At 34.7% G+C, this 24,276-nt stretch overlaps 1 protein-coding gene across 2 annotated transcripts; it reads right to left on the reverse strand.

The window, feature by feature from the left end:
* Positions 1–12,549: 12,549 nt before the first annotated feature.
* On the reverse strand, positions 12,550–24,054 carry LOC119641375 (coronin-1C-A). 2 transcript variants are annotated; one of them, XM_038039984.1, is made up of 6 exons: positions 23,795–24,054; positions 15,194–15,460; positions 14,720–15,133; positions 14,374–14,667; positions 13,631–13,810; positions 12,550–13,552 (listed from the first exon to the last, which is right to left on the reverse strand). In XM_038039984.1, exons 1-6 carry the CDS (start codon positions 23,990–23,992, stop codon positions 13,277–13,279), a joined length of 1,629 nt encoding a protein of 542 aa, XP_037895912.1. In that variant the 5' UTR covers positions 23,993–24,054; the 3' UTR covers positions 12,550–13,276. The 2 variants fall into 2 exon arrangements, with proteins under 2 accessions (XP_037895912.1, XP_037895911.1); XM_038039983.1 differs by having other exon boundaries at positions 13,631–13,831.
* Between the last annotated feature and the right edge of the window lie 222 nt (positions 24,055–24,276).

The raw sequence follows: 24,276 nt of genomic DNA on the forward strand, positions 1-24,276 counted from the left end.
CTTACACTTATTTAACTTTTTAAATGATATATGTCCTAATAAACTTATTTTTCTCTAAACTTTTCTAATACAAAAAATTTTTTTTATAATTTTACATTTTTTTTTTATTTAATTTTATATAAATTTTTTACCTTCTTCTTGTAATTTTTAAACTTTTCAATTATTAAAATTTTTTTTTCGCAATTTTTCACTTTATCAAACTTCTTCTTGCACTTGTTAAGGTATCTGCAATAATATTGGTGCTTGAGGGAATTAAATCTATGTCTTGCCACTGACTAAGCGAAATAGTCGGAAGGAGAAGCACTTTTCGAAAATTTTTTGAAAAGCTTGTTTTCCCTATTGTTGTAATATTTAGTCGTCTTATTAAACCACGGTGGGACACCTGCTTCGAAGACGGGACTGTTTGATCGGAACGGATGCAGAAAAAGCTTAATTTAATATATTGTAGAACGACGACAGTAAGTTATAATATTATAATATTTGCAACTGAGAAATCAAGCATAATATGTGAAAGATGTGGTTTTAGCATTGAAACGTTGATTTTATGGAAATCATAAAATTTATTTGAAAAAGTTGGATTTGGAACGTTGTAGAAGTTTAACGAACCATCATGCTTGTAATGGAAGGAAATACCCAGTTCTGGATGATAAGGATCCTCAGGTGAACTAACAGGAAGACAACGGTTAACACAAATCTCAGGAAAGTTGGCAAAGCAAAGATCAAGCAGTCCACCATTGCAATTAGGGGTACCGTTGTATTGAACTCAATGATGATCGAATTGATAATTAAAGAATACAACAGCTCTATCAGATGTTGAAGCAGAGATCAAACAGCCAGAACTATTACTGTAACACCAAGGGACTTGAGGCAAATTAAAGTCATCCAACGCAATGACTATATCGGTAGATTTAGGTTGCTTGGCCACTCTGCAAATGAGGGCGGTCTGTTTCTTACATATGGAGATATCCGAATTTGGGGGAATATGGGAGCAGGTCACATATAAGTATTTATTAGGAAATTTCGCTCGAATGGCCATAAATTCAAAGTCGGAAGTAATGGGAAATTCAATTGAAGAGGAGGGGACTGCCGCAGAAATGGCAATTAAAACTCCACCACCATTGCGGAACAATCGATCTTTACTGAAAACCTGAAACGCATTATGAACGCATTATCCGACGAATGTAGATCAGGCTTTAACCAAGTTTCAGTGAAGGTCAAACCGGAAAACTCGGTGCTCACTGAGTTTACGAAAAGAGGACGAGTTTTTGAATTTAGGCCCCTAACACTTTGATAAATCAAAGACAATGAGCCTGAAGAAATATTTAGTTTTTTGAAGGAGAAATGGCTACTTCACTAGTATTGCGGGGTCGATCACGAAGGATAAATTCCTTGATTAAAGAGGCAACCAGCCACAATGGTTTATTTAACAACGTATTCATATTTTCAGTCGGAACTAGAATTTTAAAAGATGAGATTGCTTTAGGTTGAGAAGGAGCCAATTTAAAAATGCTAAAATGCTTTAAATTGACAGATGGGACTTTCGCCGCCAGATAACTTTTTATGTTATCCGCAAATGTATCAGGTGATCGATGCCATTGTCACAAAGGACCCAAGGGACAATGTCATCCTCACAAGCGAATGCTTTGAAGTAGAATTCCCGAAAACAAACGTCCACAAAATCTTTTACGAAGTATTCTACGCCGCTATGTGGCAACGTATGGTGGAGCGAAACATCGGCAAGCGCGTGCAGGCGACCATAGTGGCACAACTTACTTCAGGGCGTCAGGATCCTGCAGGAGCGGAAATAGCCATTCAATAAATCTGCTCGGGTACATCATCCAAATGCTGCTAACTAGGAATAATTGGAGGGAATCACTGGTCCACAACGTATTGGCATTCTGAGCAAATAAAACGTTATTTAAATATAACACAAATGTTTTAATAAATTAATTACCCACCTTCTCATTTTTTACTGTAGATTAAAAAGTCCTCCCAAAATTAATTACTTACGTTCTCATTTTTTACTTTAGATTAGAAAGGAACGATGCTCCGGCGCCCATCGCCTCTTATACTTTATGTCAAGGCAAGTGGCGTTTATCTTTAGTTACGTTTATGTATAATAAATTCATTTCATTTCATTTCAGTTTTAAAAAAAACTGATTACACCTGCACTATCGCTTCAGCAGAATGCGGTACTTCCACAGGCCAAACGGTAAGTTGGTGATCATCTTTGTATATAAAATTTAGTAATCAGATTAATTTACCTTTGCAGATATCAACAACCGCTCAACGCACCACCACTGTCAAGCACCATACTGCTGTAAATTTATTTATTTATCTTATATTATCTATGTTATACGCATTTATATTACATATTTATATTATATGATATTAATAAGCAGAGCTTTATTTATTATTGTCAATATTATTATAGTTTTAAATTAAGTTTATAATGGTGTAGGCCTATAGGGGAGCGAGCCATTCAAAACAATTCGCAGCGCGTCCATTACGGTACCTCAAGGGTTGTGTGGAAAACCGCTTTCTTTCATCGCTCCATGGTCGGCTTACGCTGAGTAAGTCCATAAGATTTAAGTCTTATATTTTGTAAAGTCTCTTTTTTGAAAGTAACTGACTTAATTCCTAATGTTTATTCCATACACTATTCGTGGTGCCGGGTATATTAAGTTAAAGCAGACATATATAACACGCAGAAGGCTTTGAGATAGACCCACCTTTTATGTTCTATGTGTAGAATCCATTTTCTGAATCGATCTAAGCCTCTCTATCCGTCTATGCGCGTGATGTCTGCCCATGTAAAGTTGCATTCAAGCTACAGATCGCAATATTTGAGATATGAAATTTGGTAGTTTGCCCCAAGTACGAACGCTATTGAAAAATGGTTCGAGTCGGTTAAAATGTCACCAAATTCTAACATAAATATATTATTTCATATTTCGATATTTACCACTTCTGCACATGCATGACACCGCCCATCATATTAGCAAACCAAAATCAAAGCCAAAAATAGAAAAAAAAAATTTTTAAATAAAATTTGTAATGTATTGATGAAATTAAATTTACTAAAGATTATTAAATAAAATTGTTAGTGCATTGGAGAAATTAAATTTACTAAAGATTATTAAATAAAATTTTTGTGGAGTAAATTAAAGTTACTAAAGATTTCTAAATGCTATTATCTTCATTGCAAAATTCATAAATTTTCACGCTCGAGCGTCGTATGTTCTTTTCCATCGTTATTGGCGATATATAATACAGTAATTTATAAGAAAATCCAGTTTTTGAAATGCTTTGAGTTGCATTTTGGAATTTTTGATTATTTTAGAGTAATTGGGTTTGTTTAAAGCAGTCAATAGAAACCAGGTGATAATGCAAATGTTTAAATGTTCTAACAGAATAATACTTAACTTCTTACTTGACAGCATTGCTGCGGTTTTTTTTCACCATTTTCTTATTTAACAGAGTTACTGTGCCTTTTTTTCACCACTTTAACATAAAGAATTTATTGAAAACAACTCTGTTCTCCCTCTATTCTCAACACGTGGTACTTTTTTTACAAATGATGTAAAGGAAAAAACCAGGTAACGGCTTTTAGCGAAAAATTAAAGCCATTTCATGGGTGTAAAAAGAAGTTGACAAAGCGAAAAATTGCGAGAAAAGAATTAAAAAAAGTAATTAAAAAGGTTAAAAATTAAGAGAAGACGTTTGTGAAGCATTTACATAAAGCCGAAATAAAAAAACCCTTAAAAAGATTATAAAATAAGCAAAAAAATGTAGTGTATTAAAACCCTTTAGAAAAAAAATTCTTCATTAAAATATATACCATTTAACAAGTCAAATACGATTTGATAAATGTAGTGTTTAATAAATTAAATTTTTCTAGAGAATTTATGAAAACTATATGGAAAATTAGTGTAGTGTTTTACAAAAATTGCATAAAACAAAAAGAAAAAGAGTCTAAAAGATCTTCCTTAACTTTAACAAAGTTAAGTTCTGTTATTGCACGCAAGGTTGGTGTGGAAAATTGGAAAAAAGCCGAGGAACACGGCCGCACTGCAACATACACATGTTCACATGTTGGAATTAGTAGCGTTAATAGAGTGAGTATCTCTTTAGTTCCTAGCAATTGTTATATATGTGTTTATTTCTTTAACAATATTGGCATTAAATTTTATGTGTGAATGTTGAGAATGAGTTGAGGGAGTGTATGCTTGCGCAAGTGAACGAATTAATTAATTAGTTAACTAGTGAATGAATTATTGAACGAATGAAGTCAATATAACGCAAACGTCGATTGGAGATCTACAATTCTTTTGAAATAAATTAGCAATTTCTACTTTCTGTACAATTCTGCCGAATGACGTATATTATCATATTGTACACCTGCGTTATTCATATTAGCGGCATTACAACAACAAGTACGTGCGCCGCCATATTAATTTATATTATATTCGCCATTGCTTTTTTAGACTTTGCGTTTTTTTTTTCGATAAAGCTAGCATGCATGTATGTGTGATACATCGTATATAGAATGGAGAATATGTAATCGATGCGCAATTATATCAATTATTGCTATTGCACGCAGATCGTGAAATATACAAAATGATTTAGTTGTTATAAGATAGGATTATTATTATAGGATTATTGTAATCAAAGAAAAAGTCTCTGAAAAATATACAATCGTCACGTAGAAAAGCACTGTTTCTGGTTACATATGCTCTCCGATTAGGGTGCTTGGAAATTTGATCTCTACAGTTTCAGCGTTTACAGTCAGTAAAAATGGTCAACTAATCTACAACACACACGGTTTGATAGGTAGGTAATGTTTAAAGCATAATGGCAATGTCCCACGCTATTCAACCAATTATTTTTCAGGTCCCAGCAAAGATGTTAAGAAAACTCGTGCCCATAATTATTCCTGCTTATTTCTAGGAAACACAAATACCGTTTCATTTTTCTCTGAGTGCTACTAATTCTGCCACATCACGTGATATTCATTTGATGAGACGTTTGAAAAATATGCTACGTTCCACTGAGCCGTTCAATTTAAGTGCCGAAGAATTGGAATGTTTTGCAGCTGAATTTCAAACGGTAGAAGCCAGACAACGGCGTTTGGAAACATTTTTAAAAAACAAACAATTGCGTGTCTCCACATTTCAAATATTCACAAATGCCTTTACCACAACTCTAGCGTAATAAATTAATATTCCCACAGATATCACCGATTTTAAAAGCGTTCAAGACTATTACATTAAATTGCTGCAATTTTCCGATAATTGTTTAGTAATTATATAACAATAGCTCCTCCTTCTAAGCGATGTTCTAGTAAGCAGCAAACTTTCACCTATTTTCGAGATGCAGACAACGGGTCGTTCAGTTACATTTGATTTGGAGTGAGATGAACTTGGTTATTTTTTTGATTTCACTTCTATTTTTCAAGTCAATTGTAAAAAAGATGTGTCATTGCGACAGGAGAAGAGCTGCAATTATGGCGATGTTAATGGTAAATTGTTTAGTGCCTTTTTCGGTCAAGGCTTTTCTGTTTAAAATTTCAAGGAGGCAGCAGGAAAGTCGCAAGCTGTTTGTAGTCTATCCGCTAACACTACTAGACACTGTTACGTCTTCTCCCTCTAGCGTACATCCCCGCACACTGCACAACATTTGTGTGCGTTGACTGTTTCCAATGCCCAGAATTATTACTGGACCGGGATAAGATAGCATAAAAGTTAAGAATCAGTCATTTTCTTTTTTATTGGATGAAAGTATGTCATATGTTGTGCATTTATAATAGAGAAGTATTGTAATGTACTTTGAATACGAAAGCGAATAGGCATTTACACATGCATCTTGCACCACCATAAGCACACAAACAACTGAAATAAAATATTAATTTAAATGTTGATTTGTTATTTCGATCGACAGAAGCCACTGTGGACTCTTCTATATATATAAACAATTTAAATTTCTAGGGCTTTTTTTTGTTAACACAACGAAACAAACATAATTCTTAAGTATGTCCACTAACTAAACCGGCCATAAACAAAAGTGAATGAAGAGGAATTTGTCTTTTTTTTCTTTTTTGTTTTTGTGGATATATGTACATATATACATATATACATATATACATATATATACATATATATATATACATATATACATATATATACATATATATACATATATATATACATTGTGTGGTCACAGGAAACATTTTAATATCTCTTTGTGAAAATTTGTATATTCGTACGTGAACAAGTAGGTCAATGACAGCTAGCAAAGACGGCAAATTAAAATATAGAAACATTCAAAGCATTTGAGAATGATAAACGAACACTTACGAGCAAGTACATAAAGCATTTTTCAATATAATGCCGTCGTTTTTAATTAATTGAAACACCTTACGTACACGTGCTGCATACGATACTTGTTCACACATATGGGGAGGTGAGACACGACGCGCAAGCGACACACAAGTAAAAAATTAAAAACAGTTAAATAATATATTTTTCATGCTAGTATGCAGGCAGGTAATCATGTATCTTAAAGTCATCGTACGTTTTCGTTTTTCTTACTTACATACTTTCTCCTTATAATTCAATGATAAAATTCTTTCTCATGAAATTTTTTTCCAATAATAAAGTGTAAAAAATATTTTTCCCCTTTGAAAATAAGAAGCAATATACGTTAGTTTAATATTTTGAATCATGCAGCTCGAGAATGAGGCGCGCATAACGCGTAACGTTTTTTTCTTTAATTACAGTTCGCCAATTATCTTATTATAATTTTTTTTCGTTAACGGTCTACATTAAGAATTATTGTTACTTAATACTGCAGCGCTACTCGCAATTCACGTACTTTGGAGAAAATTAAAAGTTTACAAATGCATATTGGAAAACAAACACATAAAGGAGTTCCTAAATTTATAATAAATATTTCCCATTTCTTCCCGTGCGTTTTTATTCACTTTTTAGTTCATATTTTTGTGTACATATAGAAAACCATTAAACCATGACATAAATTTACAAGTCGTTTTTTTAAAAGAACCTTTAGAGGTTGATTATACTTCTAAAGTGTTCCTTCTAAAGCAGAACTGTTTCGTAGAGGTTGATGAAAACCCTACAAAGCCGTCCATCGTGCGTAAAGTGTTTATTTATTTATTTATTTTTATTCTACTGATACAAGAAACTCTAAACTAAAACAAAGTAGTAGTCGAGTTCAATTGACACTTAAAGTAAATCTTAAATTAATTAATATTAAAACCCAGTATAAGTATAATAAAACCAATAAGAAGTTAAAAAAAAAGGAAAAAAGCATTTACACAACAAGCATAGAGCCACAACCGGTACAGGAGCAAATGAACCCCCAAGCCATCGCAAATATGCATAAGCTTAGCAACCGATAATAATAGATAACAACAATTAATTATCGACTCATAATGACTTTTTAAGATTAAGAGCTAGTTTAAGTGCGACATAGGTAAATTACGCGTATTAAGCAATGTTACTTTAATGGACTTTAAAGAGTCCGATAATGAGAATAAGTGATAGACATCATTTAGGTCAGGCTAAGGACAACAGAAGCAACCTATTTTCATAGGGGGAAAAGAGGCAATCGGCTCCCAACCCAAATTCCTATAAGCAAATATCAAGAATTGCTTTCGAACAGATTCAATTGAATCTACATAGCACCTATATAAAGAAGACCACACAACAAAGGCATGCTCGAGTTTAGGTCTAATCACATGTATAGCCTTTTCGTAATGTAAGGATGATCGAGTTCTTTGGACCACCTCTTTATAAAACCAAGCGCGGACTTACCTTTGCTTAACGAGAGCTCAATATGCAAGTTAAAACGTGACCTATGGTCAAATAGAACGCCTAAATCTGTGAACGCATAGACGTCGTTTAACTTATGCGACTCAACGAAATACTGAGTAATGAATGACTTTCTTCTTGAGAAAGAAAGCTTCTTACATTTATTTAGAATTAGTTTCAGAAGATTCAAAGAGCACCATGCAACCAAATTATTGAAGTCACTTTGAAGCTGATGTGATTGCGATTCTACGGAGAAGGAAGAAAACAGTTTCATGTCATCAGCATACATTAAGATCTGACTCGAATTAATCACCGATGGGAGATCATTAATGCATAAATTAAATGAAATGGGCCCTAAGTGTCTGCCTTGAGGTACGCCAGACGTCACGAGGAATTCGTCCGAGGTGATGAAGTTAAACAAAATCCTGAAGGATATATTGTGCAGATAATAGCTTATCCATTTCACTAAATAGAATGGGAAGCTAGAGCCTTGGAGTTTAAAGATAAGTAAGTTATGTTTAACAAAAACAAACGCTTTGCTTAAATCAGGTATATTACATCTGTGCGAGAGCCACTAGAAAATACCTTGAAAACGTGACAAGTAAACTCTACCAAATTGGTGACCGTAGATCTTCCATTCCGAAAGCCATGCTGGTGTGGAGAAATATACGAATTAATGGCAAAGAACAAATGCTGAGTCACTATTCGCTCAAACAGTTTAGGCAAGGCATTCAACTTGGCTATGCCTCTGTAATGTTCAACCAGTTGTCTACTTAATTTTTTGTGAATAGGAATAAGGTAACTACTCTTCCAACACAAAGGGGAAACACCTAAATTCAAAAATTGGTTACAAATCTTTACGGTAACACCATATAACTCGACAGCGCAAGATTTAAGTACACAAGATGGAATTACATCAGGTCCAGGCGCGCAACTATATTTTAGAGAGCTCAAGCCTTTGAAAACGTTATTTTCAGCAATAGCCAAATTAGGAATTGAAACCAAGTTAATTATAGGATATATCCGAATTAGCAGTCGAAAAGTTTCGTCGGAAGTACTCAGCAAACAGATAAAAAATGTTAGAAAAAAGACGAAAAAAAGATCTCACTAAACCCTAAAACCCCGGCTCAATCCTCACAATGGAAGTCTCATCGACCATCGTCGAGCATATAAGTACCATTTAGAATATAGTATATATTTAAACAATGTAAATTAATAATAAATAAATTTAAAAAAAAAGAAACAATTTTACTCTGTTTCATTTATATTATAATAGACACAATCATGGACACAGTAGATAAGAACTATAAGAAGAGTCTTTTGGTTGTTTATGCAAGGTTTATAATTGTTTTTTCTTATTTTTTCTTTTCAGGTTATTTTTACATAAATACAAATAAATTTATTAATGGAATCACAATAGAAGGCAGCATAAGTAGTATATAGCTGATGTACGACTATCTGCATACATTAGAAGACTACCGACATAAATTGAGAAATCACCCTCAATTTGACTTTTTCGTAACCGTATCGCAAATAAAGGTATTCGTCAAGAATCGAAAAGCTCAGTGCACTTGCGACCTATACGTAGTGCTTGTGAACAGCTAAAAGCCGAATTGCAAGACGTGAGCAGATATTTGGAGGAATGGATGAGTATAGAAAATTCCATCCACTTAATGGATGAGCTGGTGGAGGCTTACCCTGGCACAGCTATCGGTTCATACAGGGTAAGCCGGGACTTACTGGAACTTTTCTTCGGCAAGATGGCACCCACAAGCAGAAGAAGGACGAGGTCATTGATGGAAGAAGTCAAGCGGTAAAAAAGATTAATGAACCTACAGGTAGCAAAATGGGCAAGCGGCTTCCGCGACTAGTACCTCATTGACAAAATGGACTACAAAACTGTCCAGACCGAAAACGAGCTTACACCATTCGGCCTCGATAGGGCAGTCTTGATGGCATTAGAGATTCTTTTAGCTTCTTCAAGTTATATGATGGTCTCCTCGATCCCTTTATAGCAAAAAATGTAGGTCAAGAACAAGCTTTAGGCTTGCTGAGAGCATTACAATCTCTTAACATAAATTTGGATTTTCTAACTAACACAATAAACGTATGAAAGCTTTAAATAAGATAAATTATAGAGAAAAATTAGCAAAAAAAAAAACATAAAAATCCCAAAAAAAAAAATTATATAAAAGTTATATATATATATATATATATGTATATATAAATAAAGTGATTAAAACATTCTAAAGTGTATTTAAAAAAAAAATTTAACAAAAAAAAATAGTACATTGACTTGTAAGTGAATTTTTCATGAATTGGATTTGAATTTCTCATTACTTCGCGCTATACCAGGTGATGTCTGTGAAGTTTGCATTGTTGTCGAGTCTGCTGAGCATTTAATCTTCAGATGTCACAGTCACAGCGGGTGGTTTTCGAGGATCTCCGCACAGGTCAGCTCAGAAATAAGGAAGAGACTTACCTGCGGCTGATCACGGGATACGGAATCACGCGCTATACTCGTGAGCAGCTCGGATGTCAGGATTGTTTAAATGACTTAAACCAGGAAGGAAAAGATAACTGTGAAGAAGTGAGCAAGTCAACGAGGCGTTCCACCATGCCTACGACTTCTATGACACAACATATGGAGGAACGGAAGATTGGTAAGCGCTTGCAGGCAACTGTGGTGGTACGGTTTGCCTTCTTCCGAGAAGCAGGTTCCTGCAGCAGCTGCAGTGTCCGCCGGATCGACTTACTTAGATACGTGCTGTTTACGCTGCTGACAGGAAAAAACTTCAGGGAGCCATTGGATATAAGTGCTTCGTCATTCTAAGATGATAACAATATTATATAAATATATTTCAAAAATTACAAATTTATTACTTCTATTTTAGAATACAAAAGATCCGGCTGTCATTGCAAGCAGAAAGAAAATCGTGCGGGAAACGCAGCAGAGGCAAAGTAATTGCAATATTATAAAAATATATTATTGTATACTTATATCTATAAGTTACTTATTAACTTACTTCTAGTTTAGTTTACCACCATACGAAGAAGGAGAAATCGTGTATTATATAGAGTAAAGTGAAGGTAAATACATTATTATATATTTATATTTATATATTACTTATTTCATTTCTCATATTTTAGTTTAGATTAAAAAGGAACGAAGCGCTGCCGCCTACCGCTTCATGTACATGAAGATTCGCTGTATGCTGAAGGTAAGTTCGTGTTTATATTTACTTATTATTATGTATAAATTATTCATTTGCTTTTGTTTCATTTTAGATTAAAGAAAAGCATATGCCTGCACTATCGCTTCAGCGAAAAGCGATACAGCCATAGGCCAATGGTAAGTTTCTGGTCATCTTTATAGATAAAATTTAGTAATTATATTAAGTTACCTTTGCAGATATCGACACACCGGCACAGCAGCGATCCTTATATATTTATATTTTTTTTTTATGTGTTTATCTATTATGTGTATATGTTATGTATAAACGGGGCTTATATTCGTTTATTACTATTATTGTAAATATTATTATTAGTTTCAAATTAAGTTTATAATGGTGTAGGCTTGCAAGGGAGCCAGCCATCTAAAGCAATTGGCAACGTGCCTATCACGGTACCTCAAGAGTGGTGTGGAAAACCGTGCCAGGCAGCCTGAACTACTTTGTTTATCAAGGGTTTGTCGTTTGTTTTTGGCGAAAATGAAGATATCGATTTCAGGCAAAAAAAAAATAAAAATGAAAACGAATTTTAGCTTCATCCTTTGATTTGCACAAATCTTCACGTGTTACGAACGTAACTTTAGATGATTTCAATTCATGTCCGTGCTTATCGCTGCAGTTCACATTCCATACGTCTTTTAGTATAGCATTGCATTTATTCAGAATTTCTCGAAATCCCATAGCAAATTTACAAAGGCAATACCAAGGATTTTGACTTAACGACAAAAGACTAGCTTGCGGATTATCATCTAAGGCATCGTCTAAAGCATAAATATTTATCTGTAAGGTATAAGAGCAAAGCAAGAGGTAAGAATGCAGTCTGGATGCATTGTTTGTACTTGGCTACCTTTCTTAGTCGATTTCCTTTCAAGTTTAACAAACGGAAATGTTCAAACCAATAACTGCCTTCTAAAACAGCGATGCTTTCCATCATATTATTATCTAAATGTATATCATCCACTCTATTAAACGTGTTGCTCGTGAGGACCAATGTTTGAGATTGCTCATCACCCCTTAAATTTTTAAAACTACACTTGATTCATGTTATTAGTAAAATAGAAAAAAAAAAAAGAAGAAAACTTTAATTTTCATTTGTTTATTTCTGAAATATGGAAAATAAAATCAAAATCATTCGATTTATTTTCATTACAAATTTTCTTTTGTTTTATTATTGTTAAAAAAATGGAGCGGATTTACAATATATTGATTGGTGGCGTATAAAGCCGGAGTTGGCTGAGGAGGGAATTGGTACAATTGCGTTATATCTTGCATGTTGGCAAAGCTTTGTATTACGTTAAGAATGAAAAAACCGAGAAAAAAAAAGAAAACGCGTTGGAAAGTTAACCGAAAGTGCATAATAATTTATATTAATAATTATAAAAATGAAGAAATTAAACAAATATATTTATATTATAAATCAACAAATAAATATGTATACATGTTTATATATAAAATCTGGTTGTTTCCCTTATTTTTTTTTTTTTTTGTTTTTTTTTTGTTCTTGCCACTAGTTGAGCTTTCTTCTTTTAAACACTAACTTTCACAAAAATGTGGTTAAACAATGAAAGGGAAAAATAAAAAAGTAAGAGGAAAGAGAAGGGGATAAAGCGGGAAAGACAAATATTAAAACGGAAAGAAGTTTATCAAATTTTAACAAATCTTAATGACACAACATTTTTTTTGGGAAACAAAAATGAAAAATTAGATTAAGAGTAAAAATAAATGAAAGATAAAATAAATAAAAATGCTTTAAAAGGTAATTTGAAAACGTACATAATATCTAGAGGAGCAAGCAGGCTTAAAGATGAAGTATAACTTAGATATATCATGAAGAGTAAACATTATAAAGCCGGTGGATATAGAATTTTAAAAAAATACATATATTTATATATATATCTATAACTTTTTATAAAATACAAAATTCCTTTACGTAACAAAGACAGCACGCTTAGACGTGTCTACACAATGGCTGGGTATGTTAAGAAAAGATCTTTAATGTTAATAATTTTTAATACAACTTTCTTCAGACAATGGGATCTAGATTGTATTAGACGTTATTTCTATTTGTATAAACATTTCTTTATAAGAGAGTATAAAACGAAAACAGTTTTGCACATCAATGTGTAGTTTTATGTATTTATATGGTATCGTGATAACTAGATTGTGATATATATATATATATATTTTTTGTTTTCTTTAAATCAAAGCTGCGATTCACACTTCCTCGGACGCTCGTGAAGAAGCCATTGTACCATGATTATCATTATTGCCACTTTGCTCATTCGTTTCTTTATTGTGGCTATCGGAGGCTTTGGTGTCATTGCTGGTGTTGTTGGTGACGTTGGCAGCATTACGCGCTACTAGACCACCATCCGTGTCATCGTCTTGAGATCGGAAAGCCGCCTCCAAGGCCCGTATGCGGTTTTCATGCTTAACAATAATCGCTTTAAGTTTACGTATCTCGTCGGTTATATCGCGGACATCTTTTTCCTATGTAATACAGAATGAATGAATTTTATCGATTAATAATTGACTTGTTGTTGATATTTATAATTCGCTTGCACTTACAGTAATACCGCTTACCGGCGCGGGCGCATTTGAGGCATTATTGTTGGATATGGTCGAGGTACTGGACACCAGGGTTGCGTTGCTGGCACTCTTTGATGTACCAGCTGATGCTCTATTAAGTATATTTGCTTTTCTTGTGACCGACAGCGACTTATTGGCCGATTGTGATACATAGCCACCCTGTACAATAGAAACACGATCCTATTTAGGTTTTTTAGCAATTCTGTTCTGTAAAGTGTCGTGAACAACAAGCAACATAAAACACAACGTGCAAACGCAGCACTGGGTGCGTGTTAGCGTGTTTTTTTAAATGAAAGCATGAACAAAGTAACAACAGACAGCATACTGAAAAGAGCTTAAATCAAACAATAATGCGTTCCCTTAAACTGCATTCAACACAAGGGATTTTCGAGGGCTTTTTTTTTTTTTGCATTCCAGAATTTCACTGTCAATCACTTAATTTAATAATTAAATATAACGAAAAGGCGAACACTATTGAAGCTATTGGAATACAACTGAACACTTCCACTGTTATAAGCAACACATTACTTTCTCTCTCCTTTTAATGCGAAAGGAATTAAGCATATTGACTGAACGCACTTATTTCGGATTTCTGAAAACTTAGACAGACCCCATTATTGGTTTTGCTTTTCATTTAGATTCATTTATAGGGAAAGTTCTCCGTTTTTTTTTGTATTCCAATACCGTTAATGTGGCAATCGGGATGACATTCAATAACTTACTTTAAGTGAAAAAGTTATCGGATCAGCATCTGTACCGGTAATCCATTCTTCAGCTGTAACAGCCGCATCCTCAGCCAGTGTGTCAGGGTATAGATCTTCTTGAAAGAGATCCGATTTACGAGGCACAGTCATTGAAATCACTTGACACAGACCGTTATTGTTGAGGCGATAAAATTTGGCAATTTCGCAGGTTGTGACATCGCAGCCACGCTTTGGCATCATGCCAATACCACGCTGAGGGTCTGGCGTTTGAAACGTATTAATGTAATGTACAAATGGCGCTTCTGGTGTGACCTAAATGTAAATTTCAGTGACAAATAAAGTAACTAATATTCATGGAACGTACCTCAAAATATCTAATCACTGAGTCACCTTTGCCGCAGAGGTAAATTAAATTTGTATCTGGATCATAGAGTGGGAACATTACACCGTTCGATGTGTCCAATTCGACCATAACGATAGGTTCACTTAACGCATCGGGGGCACGCAATGAATATTGTCGTTCGGAGGAACGATTAAATCCGGTGGTAAAGATTAAACCATGACGTAGAAAAATAGCGCGGGTAGCTTTGGAGCCCTCGTGACATAAAGCTTCACTTTCAATTTCACCATTGCGCGGATCATAGATGCGTATCTTTTTATCCTTGCACGTTGTGACCAGTTTTGAGCCATCCCAATTAAAGCAGGCACTATATACAATGTCGGGATGTGAATCAATGTGTACTAATATCTCACCAGTGCCCACATTCCAAATAACAACCTGGAGTTCAATAACTTATTAGCGAAAGGGTAGTCGAAATTAATCGAAATATATGTTTACCTGATTATCGGATCCCGCCGTTAAAAGTACATTCAATGCTGATGGATGCCACAGTACTAAGCCTACGCGACGTTGATGGAAAACCAAATCGACAACGGGTTCAGTAAGGGTACGTGATAATCCTCCGTCGGGTATCTGCCATACTTTGACGACGCAATCTTCTGAACCAGATGCGATGACATTGTCGTTATGAGGACACCAGGCTATATCGAGTACTGGACCTTTATGGCCGCCAACAAGCGGGTGATCGGCTGCTATACGCCCCACCTAGCAAAGTGGAATGAAAAATATATTTGATAATCAATACGATCTGTTATCTTAGATTTTACATCTATCCCTAGTAACTATACATTCTGTCCAAGAAGTAACCTTTATGATGATTTCGCATATTTTGTTTTATGGATACGTTTGTTTTTGGGGCTTTTTTTTGAAACAGCCTTGACTTTCTTTATTCATTGTCCTTTACGCTATCAGTGGACATAAATGAATTAGAACTAACAAATCGACGGTTGGAGAAAAAAGAAGTCGCATCAGAAGACGTGATGTGTTTCTTTATAATAAAATGAGCCGTAGTCGCTTTCCTGCCTAAAACTTTACTCGCACACCATAACACGCTAAATCTCCGCGCTAGGGCTATTGTGATTGTACGACCGACAAAAGCGTTACACTTATCGAGTGGGCAAACACCTCGTTGGCTGCAGCGGCTCTCTCTCCCTGTCTTTCCCTACTCTTTCCTGATCACGATCATGTTACACATATCGGGAATAACGGCCACTCTTGTGTAACGTTAGGTTGTAAATCTTCACTGTTTGTCTAAGTATTGAACTACGGACTTTATAGTTTTTACGTCCATATTTAAGTTCCACTTTAAGAGGATTCGAGGTAGTAGAGAGGGACGCGTGTGTCATTGCTAAACTAATTTGTTCCGGCGATATGGAGGATTCAAATTGTTTTTGCCCTAGAAACACTCCACAGATGGTTGCAACTAAAAGATACACACGTGCCTTACCCTTATAAGAACGGACGAACGAAACTTACTTACCGAAGCAGCAGATCGGAAGCCTTGGAATATACAGCACCCTACCCTTCCTACGGTCTGCTTCGGCCCATGGGTTTCAATGGGAGACCCCAATGCATTATGAATTTCCTTCTTTTGAGCCAAGCCATTAGCATGCATGGAATATTATCTTCCTTCTTTTGCTTGAAGCTATTTATTAGAACTATGGACTATTAGCTTAGATTTTGCTTCACATTATATATGTACATAGTATATTTCCCCACCATGCGCTGGCTCGGTTCTTCTAAATATTTTGACGAAAAGCTGATTCATATTATTTCGCAAGAGACCTATTTGTCTGATTTCTGGCAATTCTCAAAGCACAAAAAACCGCTCCATGGACATTGTTTCGATATTTTTTAAATGAAAATAAACAAAATATCTCATTAACTGCTGAATACGTTGAAAATGTCACTTGCTGTCTTGTCCTCGCGATAAAAAGAAAGTTAGATTTTTTCTACAAGTTTGCGCGAATTTAATGGAAATGTCTTAGTGGCTTTTGAACACAGCAATATATAAAGGAAATGCCGGCTACAGGATTTTTTGCAAAAAATTCGACGATTTAGGACACAAATGCCTATGGGAGTTAAGTGACAACACATTTGTCCGATATTTTTATTTACAGTGAAAATCATGCGAACCTAATACAAGTGCTTATAGGAAGTGCACTAAATTATATACAGCCACGAAAAGAGGGTGTTGGAACTGTAATGCCATAACACACAAAACCATTACTTCTAAGAACTTAGATTTTCAGTAAAATGCTTACACCGACAACTGATTCTTGATATTTTGTTGGCAGAACTACTAATCAGTGAAGAATTAATAAATAGAAAAAATACTAATAATCTCTTCTGGTAATGCTTGTCACTTAGTAGGGTAAGCGCTCTAAGATAAATTTTTAAAAATATTTTTGATTCATATTTCCTGCCGATTAAAGCTGTAAATAAATTCTGATTCAATGAATCGCCAGCCACTAGAGCACATAATTAAAAGACTAAGAATCATTCCTCTATTACAATTTACTTTGTAAAGCATTATAAAACACTGCTTTGTTGGTATGAATGTATATATATATATATATATTTATTTACATATGTATATATATATATGCATATTACATACGTGGGAATTACTAAAATAAATATCCGGCGGACGAATGTTTTAATATAAGCAATATGTGTGTGCTTAGCTTATGTAGGTTATAAACGCTCTGATAAAAGATGAAACATTGAAGAATAATTATAAATTGTCTGCCCAGGCATTTAGCGCAGACAATCAAATGAATCAATAAGTTTTCTAAGCACGAGGCAATGTTTTCTCATATATATTATCTTTTCAATGACCACAACGGGAGCCATAAAAAGATTGCGAAAACTACTGAAAGCCTTGAATCAAAACTTTACTCATTAATCCACCAAATGCAATAAATCCACTTCCACTCCTCTTTACTGTATGCCAAGGCAATGTGGTGATGACCAAGAGGATTAGGATACCAGATGTGTTCTATTTACATTATGTATTTACGTCCCAAATCTGCCTACGTCTGCACATTCTTGTAGATATTTATTTATCTATTGTCTATATATTTTGTAAATAATAAAAAAATAAATTTACAAAGTATGGACTTAAGGATTGTTGGTTAACTTAGATGACATGCTTGCCTATATTGAAAACTCTACCAAATTTCTGATTTGAACCGACCATACGCGATCCTTTGCCTACTCGGCTACTCATGCGGACATTGTCATAGATATTTAAAAGAAAAAAAGAGAACGTAAACATTGAGGAGAAGAAGCAGAAGTTGGAGAGTTTAGAATCGTCTCGCTGTGACAATTCGGAGTGTCGAGTAATGCGTTTCGTAAAATATTTAACTACGCAGTGTTCTAATGGACGAAGTCATCGCTGTCCGCGTGACCTATTCACAATGATCTGTTTACGCCTAAATGTTTCATTAGTACCCGTGAAGTACGCCCGCAAAATAAATCGGTTTATTGTGACAATCGAATGAGCGAGCTGGTAGAGTCCACTACTCTATTTAATTTCATAAAATTCTTTTAGACCGATTTGGCTTCTTTTTCTTTCTTCGTCTTCTTCTAATATTTGTGAAAGCTAATGCCTTCCGTAGTCCAAGACGACGAAAACTTATTCACAACTAAATAAGAGAACATTTTGTCTCTTGAAAATTCAATTTCGAAACTGCGATGAACGCACATGTAGATTCGGTGTTCTTAAAATGCCATCCAGGCTGTTGATTGTTCTTAAAAATCTTCCATTGGAGGATCACTTACGTTTATCCGCTTTTTGTCTCTTTTGCTTCTTATGCTCAATCTTCCTATTGCAGGGAAAAAATTGCCTAAGCTATTAGCAGTAAAATGGACCATTCTCCTCTTTAAGCGGAACTATTAGTTTCAGATGAACTCGGTAGTGCAAGATTTTGCAGACTGACGCAGGCGGTGACTCGCCATAAGCGACAGCGAAATGCTCTTTTTCATTTTCAAGTTTTCTTACAGAGTTCCGCAATTTCAGATTTTGACAAATCTGTTTTTCTATAGAAGAAATCATCGCGACCTTGTCCTTCAGAGAAATATCCTAACAATGAAAAATTTTTGCAAAATTTAGAAACCATAATTTTTTATGTTCTTTTTTCTTTTTTTTATGTCACTCAGGGAATGTCCTCTATTCGTAAAACACGGTGGCTGTTCGAAAGAGGAAAGGAGAGACAAAGAAATAGTGAGATGGTGGCCGCAGCCTAGTCGGTATGTGTCCAATCGATAACTTTTATGGGTACGACTAAAGAAAACTCTACCGCACTTGAGATTCGAACCCGCAAACATTGACTTGGTAGTGGGGGTTTTTACCTACCACTCAGGCGGATTATGTGATTCATAATCGTTATTGAAAACGATCATCATTGCGAATGACGATCGATCGATTGATCGGTTAAAATAATTGCAGAGATTTCGTTTTATCATTTCGATTAGTGGATCGAACCTGATAAGTGATATATCTATTTAAAATGCTTTTTCTTTCCGGTTTTATGTACTTATCCTAATTTTGAGGTTAGATCCGTACGATCGGATTGTGAACTTAGAATAACGTAGATTGTATTTACATAAACTACAAGAACTATTTACAAGGTAATTATGTTTTCAAAAAGTACTTAACAACGCTTCGTCCCATTGAGCTCGCATACACGTGATCAACTTCTTACTTTGAGTGTCAAGATTCAACTCTTTTTTTTTATCTATAGAAAATCGTTTGCTTATAAACTTTTCGAAAACTAATTATCGGTATTCTTTTCAAGAATTTAAGGAATTTAATTTTCCACAAAATCAAATAAAAATTCACCGCCACACCGCTTGAGGTACAAGGATATGTTAAGTTTTTGCGGACGTCTGCACGAACCAGATGGACTTCAGACAGATCCACTTTTTATTATGCCGATCGAGTCAGAATCATTAAGCTTGTCTGTCCATCCGCCCGTAAATTTTTAAGATGTCATGATGAAATTTGTTACCTGTTTTTGCCCCGTGGATCACTTTTCCGACCACTTCGCCTTTCCAACTTATGAATTTTGAAAATTGTTCTATAGGTAACTGCATTCAACGAAGTAATGTGAAGCATTTAATGATGCTTTTACTTATTGCCATTAATCGACTTTTTTGGTTTCACTAAGGGATGGTCAACGCTCAAATTTTACTTCTTTTGGGATTGTGGCGTCATGACCTTTCCTAGGTATTTCAATGTATCACACCAGCAGGGAGTAGTGCGTTTGTCTCAAAAATTGATACCTAGTATACATATTCTATTATCAAATTCGTTCTGGGTATACGGCGATTTCGCTTTATTGACTCTTTGAGAAGTGGAATAATTGCGAAGCCTTATGCATTTATGGGTAAAAAATTGATTGATTCACCCCGTTGCACGGGGTGAAAATATATTCCAAATTATGCGATTAAACGCAGTTTCCCATTTTTTATTACCAATTGGCTCCAGCTGTCAATTTTCGGCGCAACATGCCATACCGTTTGCGATATAATAATGGTTTTGAAAATCAAAGAGAACTGAAACTCATCACGAATCATGCAAATCAACATAACTGTAAGCAAGTACCAACTGTACCGCTTCCAAGAAATGCATCACAATTAATGTATCAGAAATTTTGCGAAAACGTGAAATATTAATCAAGAATGAGCAGTAGGTGAAATGAAATTAGAATCCGCTGGAAATTTAACTTTGAATTCATCACACCATTGATTATGATGAATCTTTCAAAAAAAAAAAATATATATATATATATATATATATATAATAATAATGATAATAATAATGTAAGGCTTAACTGCTCAGCATATAACAAGGCAACCGGTAAAGCTGTTGGCTTTCTGTATTGAAGAGTTAGTAGTTGCTGCTAATAGCCATGGTTTGACTTTGTTATAAGATTTTCCACATCTTTGCATTTTCATGCTCAATCTAAATTTATAAATAAAATCTATTAGTTTTTGCATATTTAGCTCATTTCAATTTGGCGCAAGGTTATGCTTTAATAATTCATATAATTTCACTTTCAGGTGATAAAAGCGTTTTAGCCATTTCTTCTTTTAGCCACTATTTACTTTTACTTCGCAGTACAAATATAAATAATGAAACCCGTATAAATGCTACCAACCTACATACATATACGCCGCGCAGAAGTGACTATTTATGGAAGTGAGGAAAAATGATGTATAAATAGCGCACAACGGTTTTGATCGTTTTGTGCGTTATAATATATTTGAAAAAGAAAAAAAACAAAAAAGCAAAAATTTTTTTTTTTTTTTTGGCTAATGGCCAATAAATGGGGTAACGCGCGCAAAATATATTTCAACGAAATACGTATGGAAAATTTTGTTCAAAAATTAAATAAAAATTATAACAAACTATAAAAAAAAAAAAAAAAAAAAAAAGAAAAAGCTAAACACTAACGCAAACAATTTCAAAAATACAATTTACGACACTTCGCCGTAGAGCGGATCTTAAATATCCGCTCGTTATAAACGTGTACATATCTCAATAAATTGCCGCCGTATTGTACGAATTTGCGAACTTTGGATACGAGCTCCCTTTCTCTCTTCCTCTCTCTTTCTGTATGGGCAAAACGGGTTTATGTGTAGGCCATCGAGTCAAATTTTTGACGCATAATTTTTATAAAATGTTGGCGATTTCGTGGTCAACGCGAGAATCGGGTATTAACCGACTTCCTAAATATTTCGAATAGACGTACCACTAAGCCTATCAGAATAAAATATCGAATTGCCATAATAGTGCAAGGGAGAAGTTCGTGGCGTTTCAGGCAATAGATGCGCAACTTTCGCAATGCTACAGCCCATCTATGTTGCATAAGAAAGGTGAGCGTCCATAACTTATTTGGCATTGGTCAATCCAGTTTTGAAGTGAGCATAAGTTCTGCAAAAATTTGTTGATTTTAAAATGTTGCCTTGATCAAACCGATAGCGTTTTTTAAAGGCCGGTTTATGGTCCTCGATATCGTCTAAGCTCAACCGTAATTTGTGTACACTTGTTGACGGCAATTTTGCAATGAGAATATTTCTTATTCGTTAGGAAGAAAAATGGATGCTTTATCGCCAGTCGCAGATTTTTGAATAGCAAACAAGTTTATAACCGACATCTGTCAAGTTCACTCGAAACTGGTTGATCCTTTCCCCTGTGGATATTGCGATGTTAAAGGCGTACAAATGCTATGACTACCGTTGAGAAATTAAGAAAATACATTGCATCTTATGAGATTGACTGGCCAGCAACTAAACTTTGAGCAAACAACAGGGATAAAATCAAGCCCGATTTTTGGCCACAATATATATATATATAAATATATAAGTTAACAAAGAATAACTTAGTGAAATGAATTTCCCTCTGCGCACTGCACCTGGAATGAAACGAAGTTGAGTAACTTCTTACTCGCTTGACAAGGAACAATGGCAGATGGGTCACAAATGTTCATAGGATGTCGAAAAGAGCTCTGCACAAGATGAATGAAATGACGATAATGCTCGAATTAAAGCCACGTGCGCCAGTACGTTGCGTTAGAAAAAGAATCGTGCGTAGTAAGTTATGACTCCACTGACTCTATTATCGACAACCGAACTGTGATTAAAGCAATTGAGATAAAACATCTAGAATAGAGAAGACGCTGTCTTCCAGAATTATCGGATCACAGGAACTATTTTAGTGAATCATCTGTCGATAATTCAGAGAGTTTAGTATGGAATTTTTGATGCATTTGTTGTTTCGCCCCGCGCCCTAACGTTGTAAAGCGAACTTCAAGAATCTCTTGATTGAGTTTGGCGATTAAAAATGCCAAAAGTTCCGAAATGACGTCATCATGACTTTTCAGAAAGATTGTTGGTCGCAATGAAAGTAGGAGGGATGAGGTTTACCCAAGTTTAGTTAAAATAGAAGAAAAATGATTTTAAATGTTGGGTAAAAAACTCTTTGATGTTTTTCGAAATGAATTCCGGATTGATATCCACTTCTTTAACAATTTGCAAATAATTGATGGAAATAATTCTTAGCATATCAGTGAATACACGGGCATTGTATGTTAATTGCTTGTCTAGGTTTCGGATTGGCTTTAGGCATATCTGTGAGATGAACTTGGCTGAGATCAGATAAACATTCGAAATGAATTGTTTATCAGATTCGTAGAAATTGTTAGAAAACCTTCGTGAAATCTTTAATTATAGATTAGTTATATAGGTATGTGAGATGTTTCTTTACAAGTTTCAGCAAAACAAGGCTTTACCAAGCTTGACATTTCAATTTCAAAGCTTGCTGCTTCAAAAAGTCCAGCAATAAACGAACATATCTAAGAGTCATAATATCAGGGCCATGGCAGAGAATCTTAGTTTTGCCGATATTTAGTTTTTTTCTTTTTTTCGATTGCGTAACTTCAGCGTTCGAACTCTCTTTTAAAGTGGGGAATATGACTATTTTCATTGTCGAATCATTCCCAATGAGACTCACGCAGGCTCAAGATTGCTCACGGACACTTGCGGAGTCTTAGTTTTGATAAGTGCTACTAAGGCATTTGGCGCACGTCCGTGTTATGAAGCTGCAATTATTCTGGCAAAAAGAAGTCATTTGAGGGATATTCCGCGCATACATAGGTTTTCTTCTTTCAGAGAATGAGATCAGACTTGAAGGTCACATAATGTAATCGTGAATCGAACACAAGGCGCGGCTGTTGTTCGTACAAATTAGGATTATCAAATAATCCCGGCGTATGAATTCAATGAGATGACCCAATTTACCATCTTTCTCTACAATAGTTACTGCTGCCAACGAAATACAGTTAGGGAACTTTTTACAGAAAATCTCCACACATTTGTGCAGTGCTGGGTGGGTATATAAAGAACTTCGGTCTACATCGAAAATAATTTCTTTATTGAATAATTTTCTTTTGTTTCTTTTGTTTGATTTTCAAGTTTTGGTAAAATATGTCGATTGTCGATTATGGGCATTGTTTGCATGAGCTTGCTTACCTTATTATGTGGCAGTACTATAAATGCGCCACCACCTGCCGATTCAACAATGATGGCTAAAAATTTCGGATTCACTGCGCAAAATGTGGAATCCCAACTACTTTTGGAGACACGTATATTATCATAGCATTGTTCACGTTTCAAAGCTTGACCGTAAACGTGACGAAATTTCGAACTTCTCACTACGCGAAATGACATTTTTTTCTACGATGGTTTTTAGTTAAAGTTTTTTTTTTTTTATTTATTTTTTTTATTTTATTTTATTGTAGTTGTTGTTGTTGTTGCTTTTTCTTGTTGTTATTACTGTTACTGCTGCTGTTACTATTGTTGTTGTTGCTGTTGCTACTATGTTTGTTTGTTAGATTATCGTTTTGCACTTTTAATATTTTTTGTTGCCTTTGCTTTTTTTTTTTTTTTTTTTAATTTACAAAACAATTATTTTATACAATGCTTCGGGCTCTTCCGTATTCTTCGCTTCCTTT

The sequence above is a fragment of the Glossina fuscipes genome, unplaced genomic scaffold (assembly GCF_014805625.2).
Source record: "Glossina fuscipes isolate IAEA_lab_2018 unplaced genomic scaffold, Yale_Gfus_2 148, whole genome shotgun sequence".
Classification (NCBI taxonomy): Eukaryota; Metazoa; Arthropoda; class Insecta; order Diptera; family Glossinidae; genus Glossina; species Glossina fuscipes.

What these genes read in the sequence shown, in the direction of transcription:
- LOC119641375 (XM_038039983.1), bottom strand. Translation starts at nt 23,992, where the DNA reads ATGTCATTTCGCGTAGTGAGAAGTTCGAAATTTCGTCACGTTTACGGT. An exon ending in CAGTGATTAGATATTTTGAG is followed by an intron (nt 14,668 to 14,719) that starts GTACGTTCCATG and finishes ATTTACATTTAG; the next exon opens with GTCACACCAGAAGCGCCATT. An exon ending in CGATAACTTTTTCACTTAAA is followed by an intron (nt 13,832 to 14,373) that starts GTAAGTTATTGA and finishes AAACCTAAATAG; the next exon opens with GATCGTGTTTCTATTGTACA.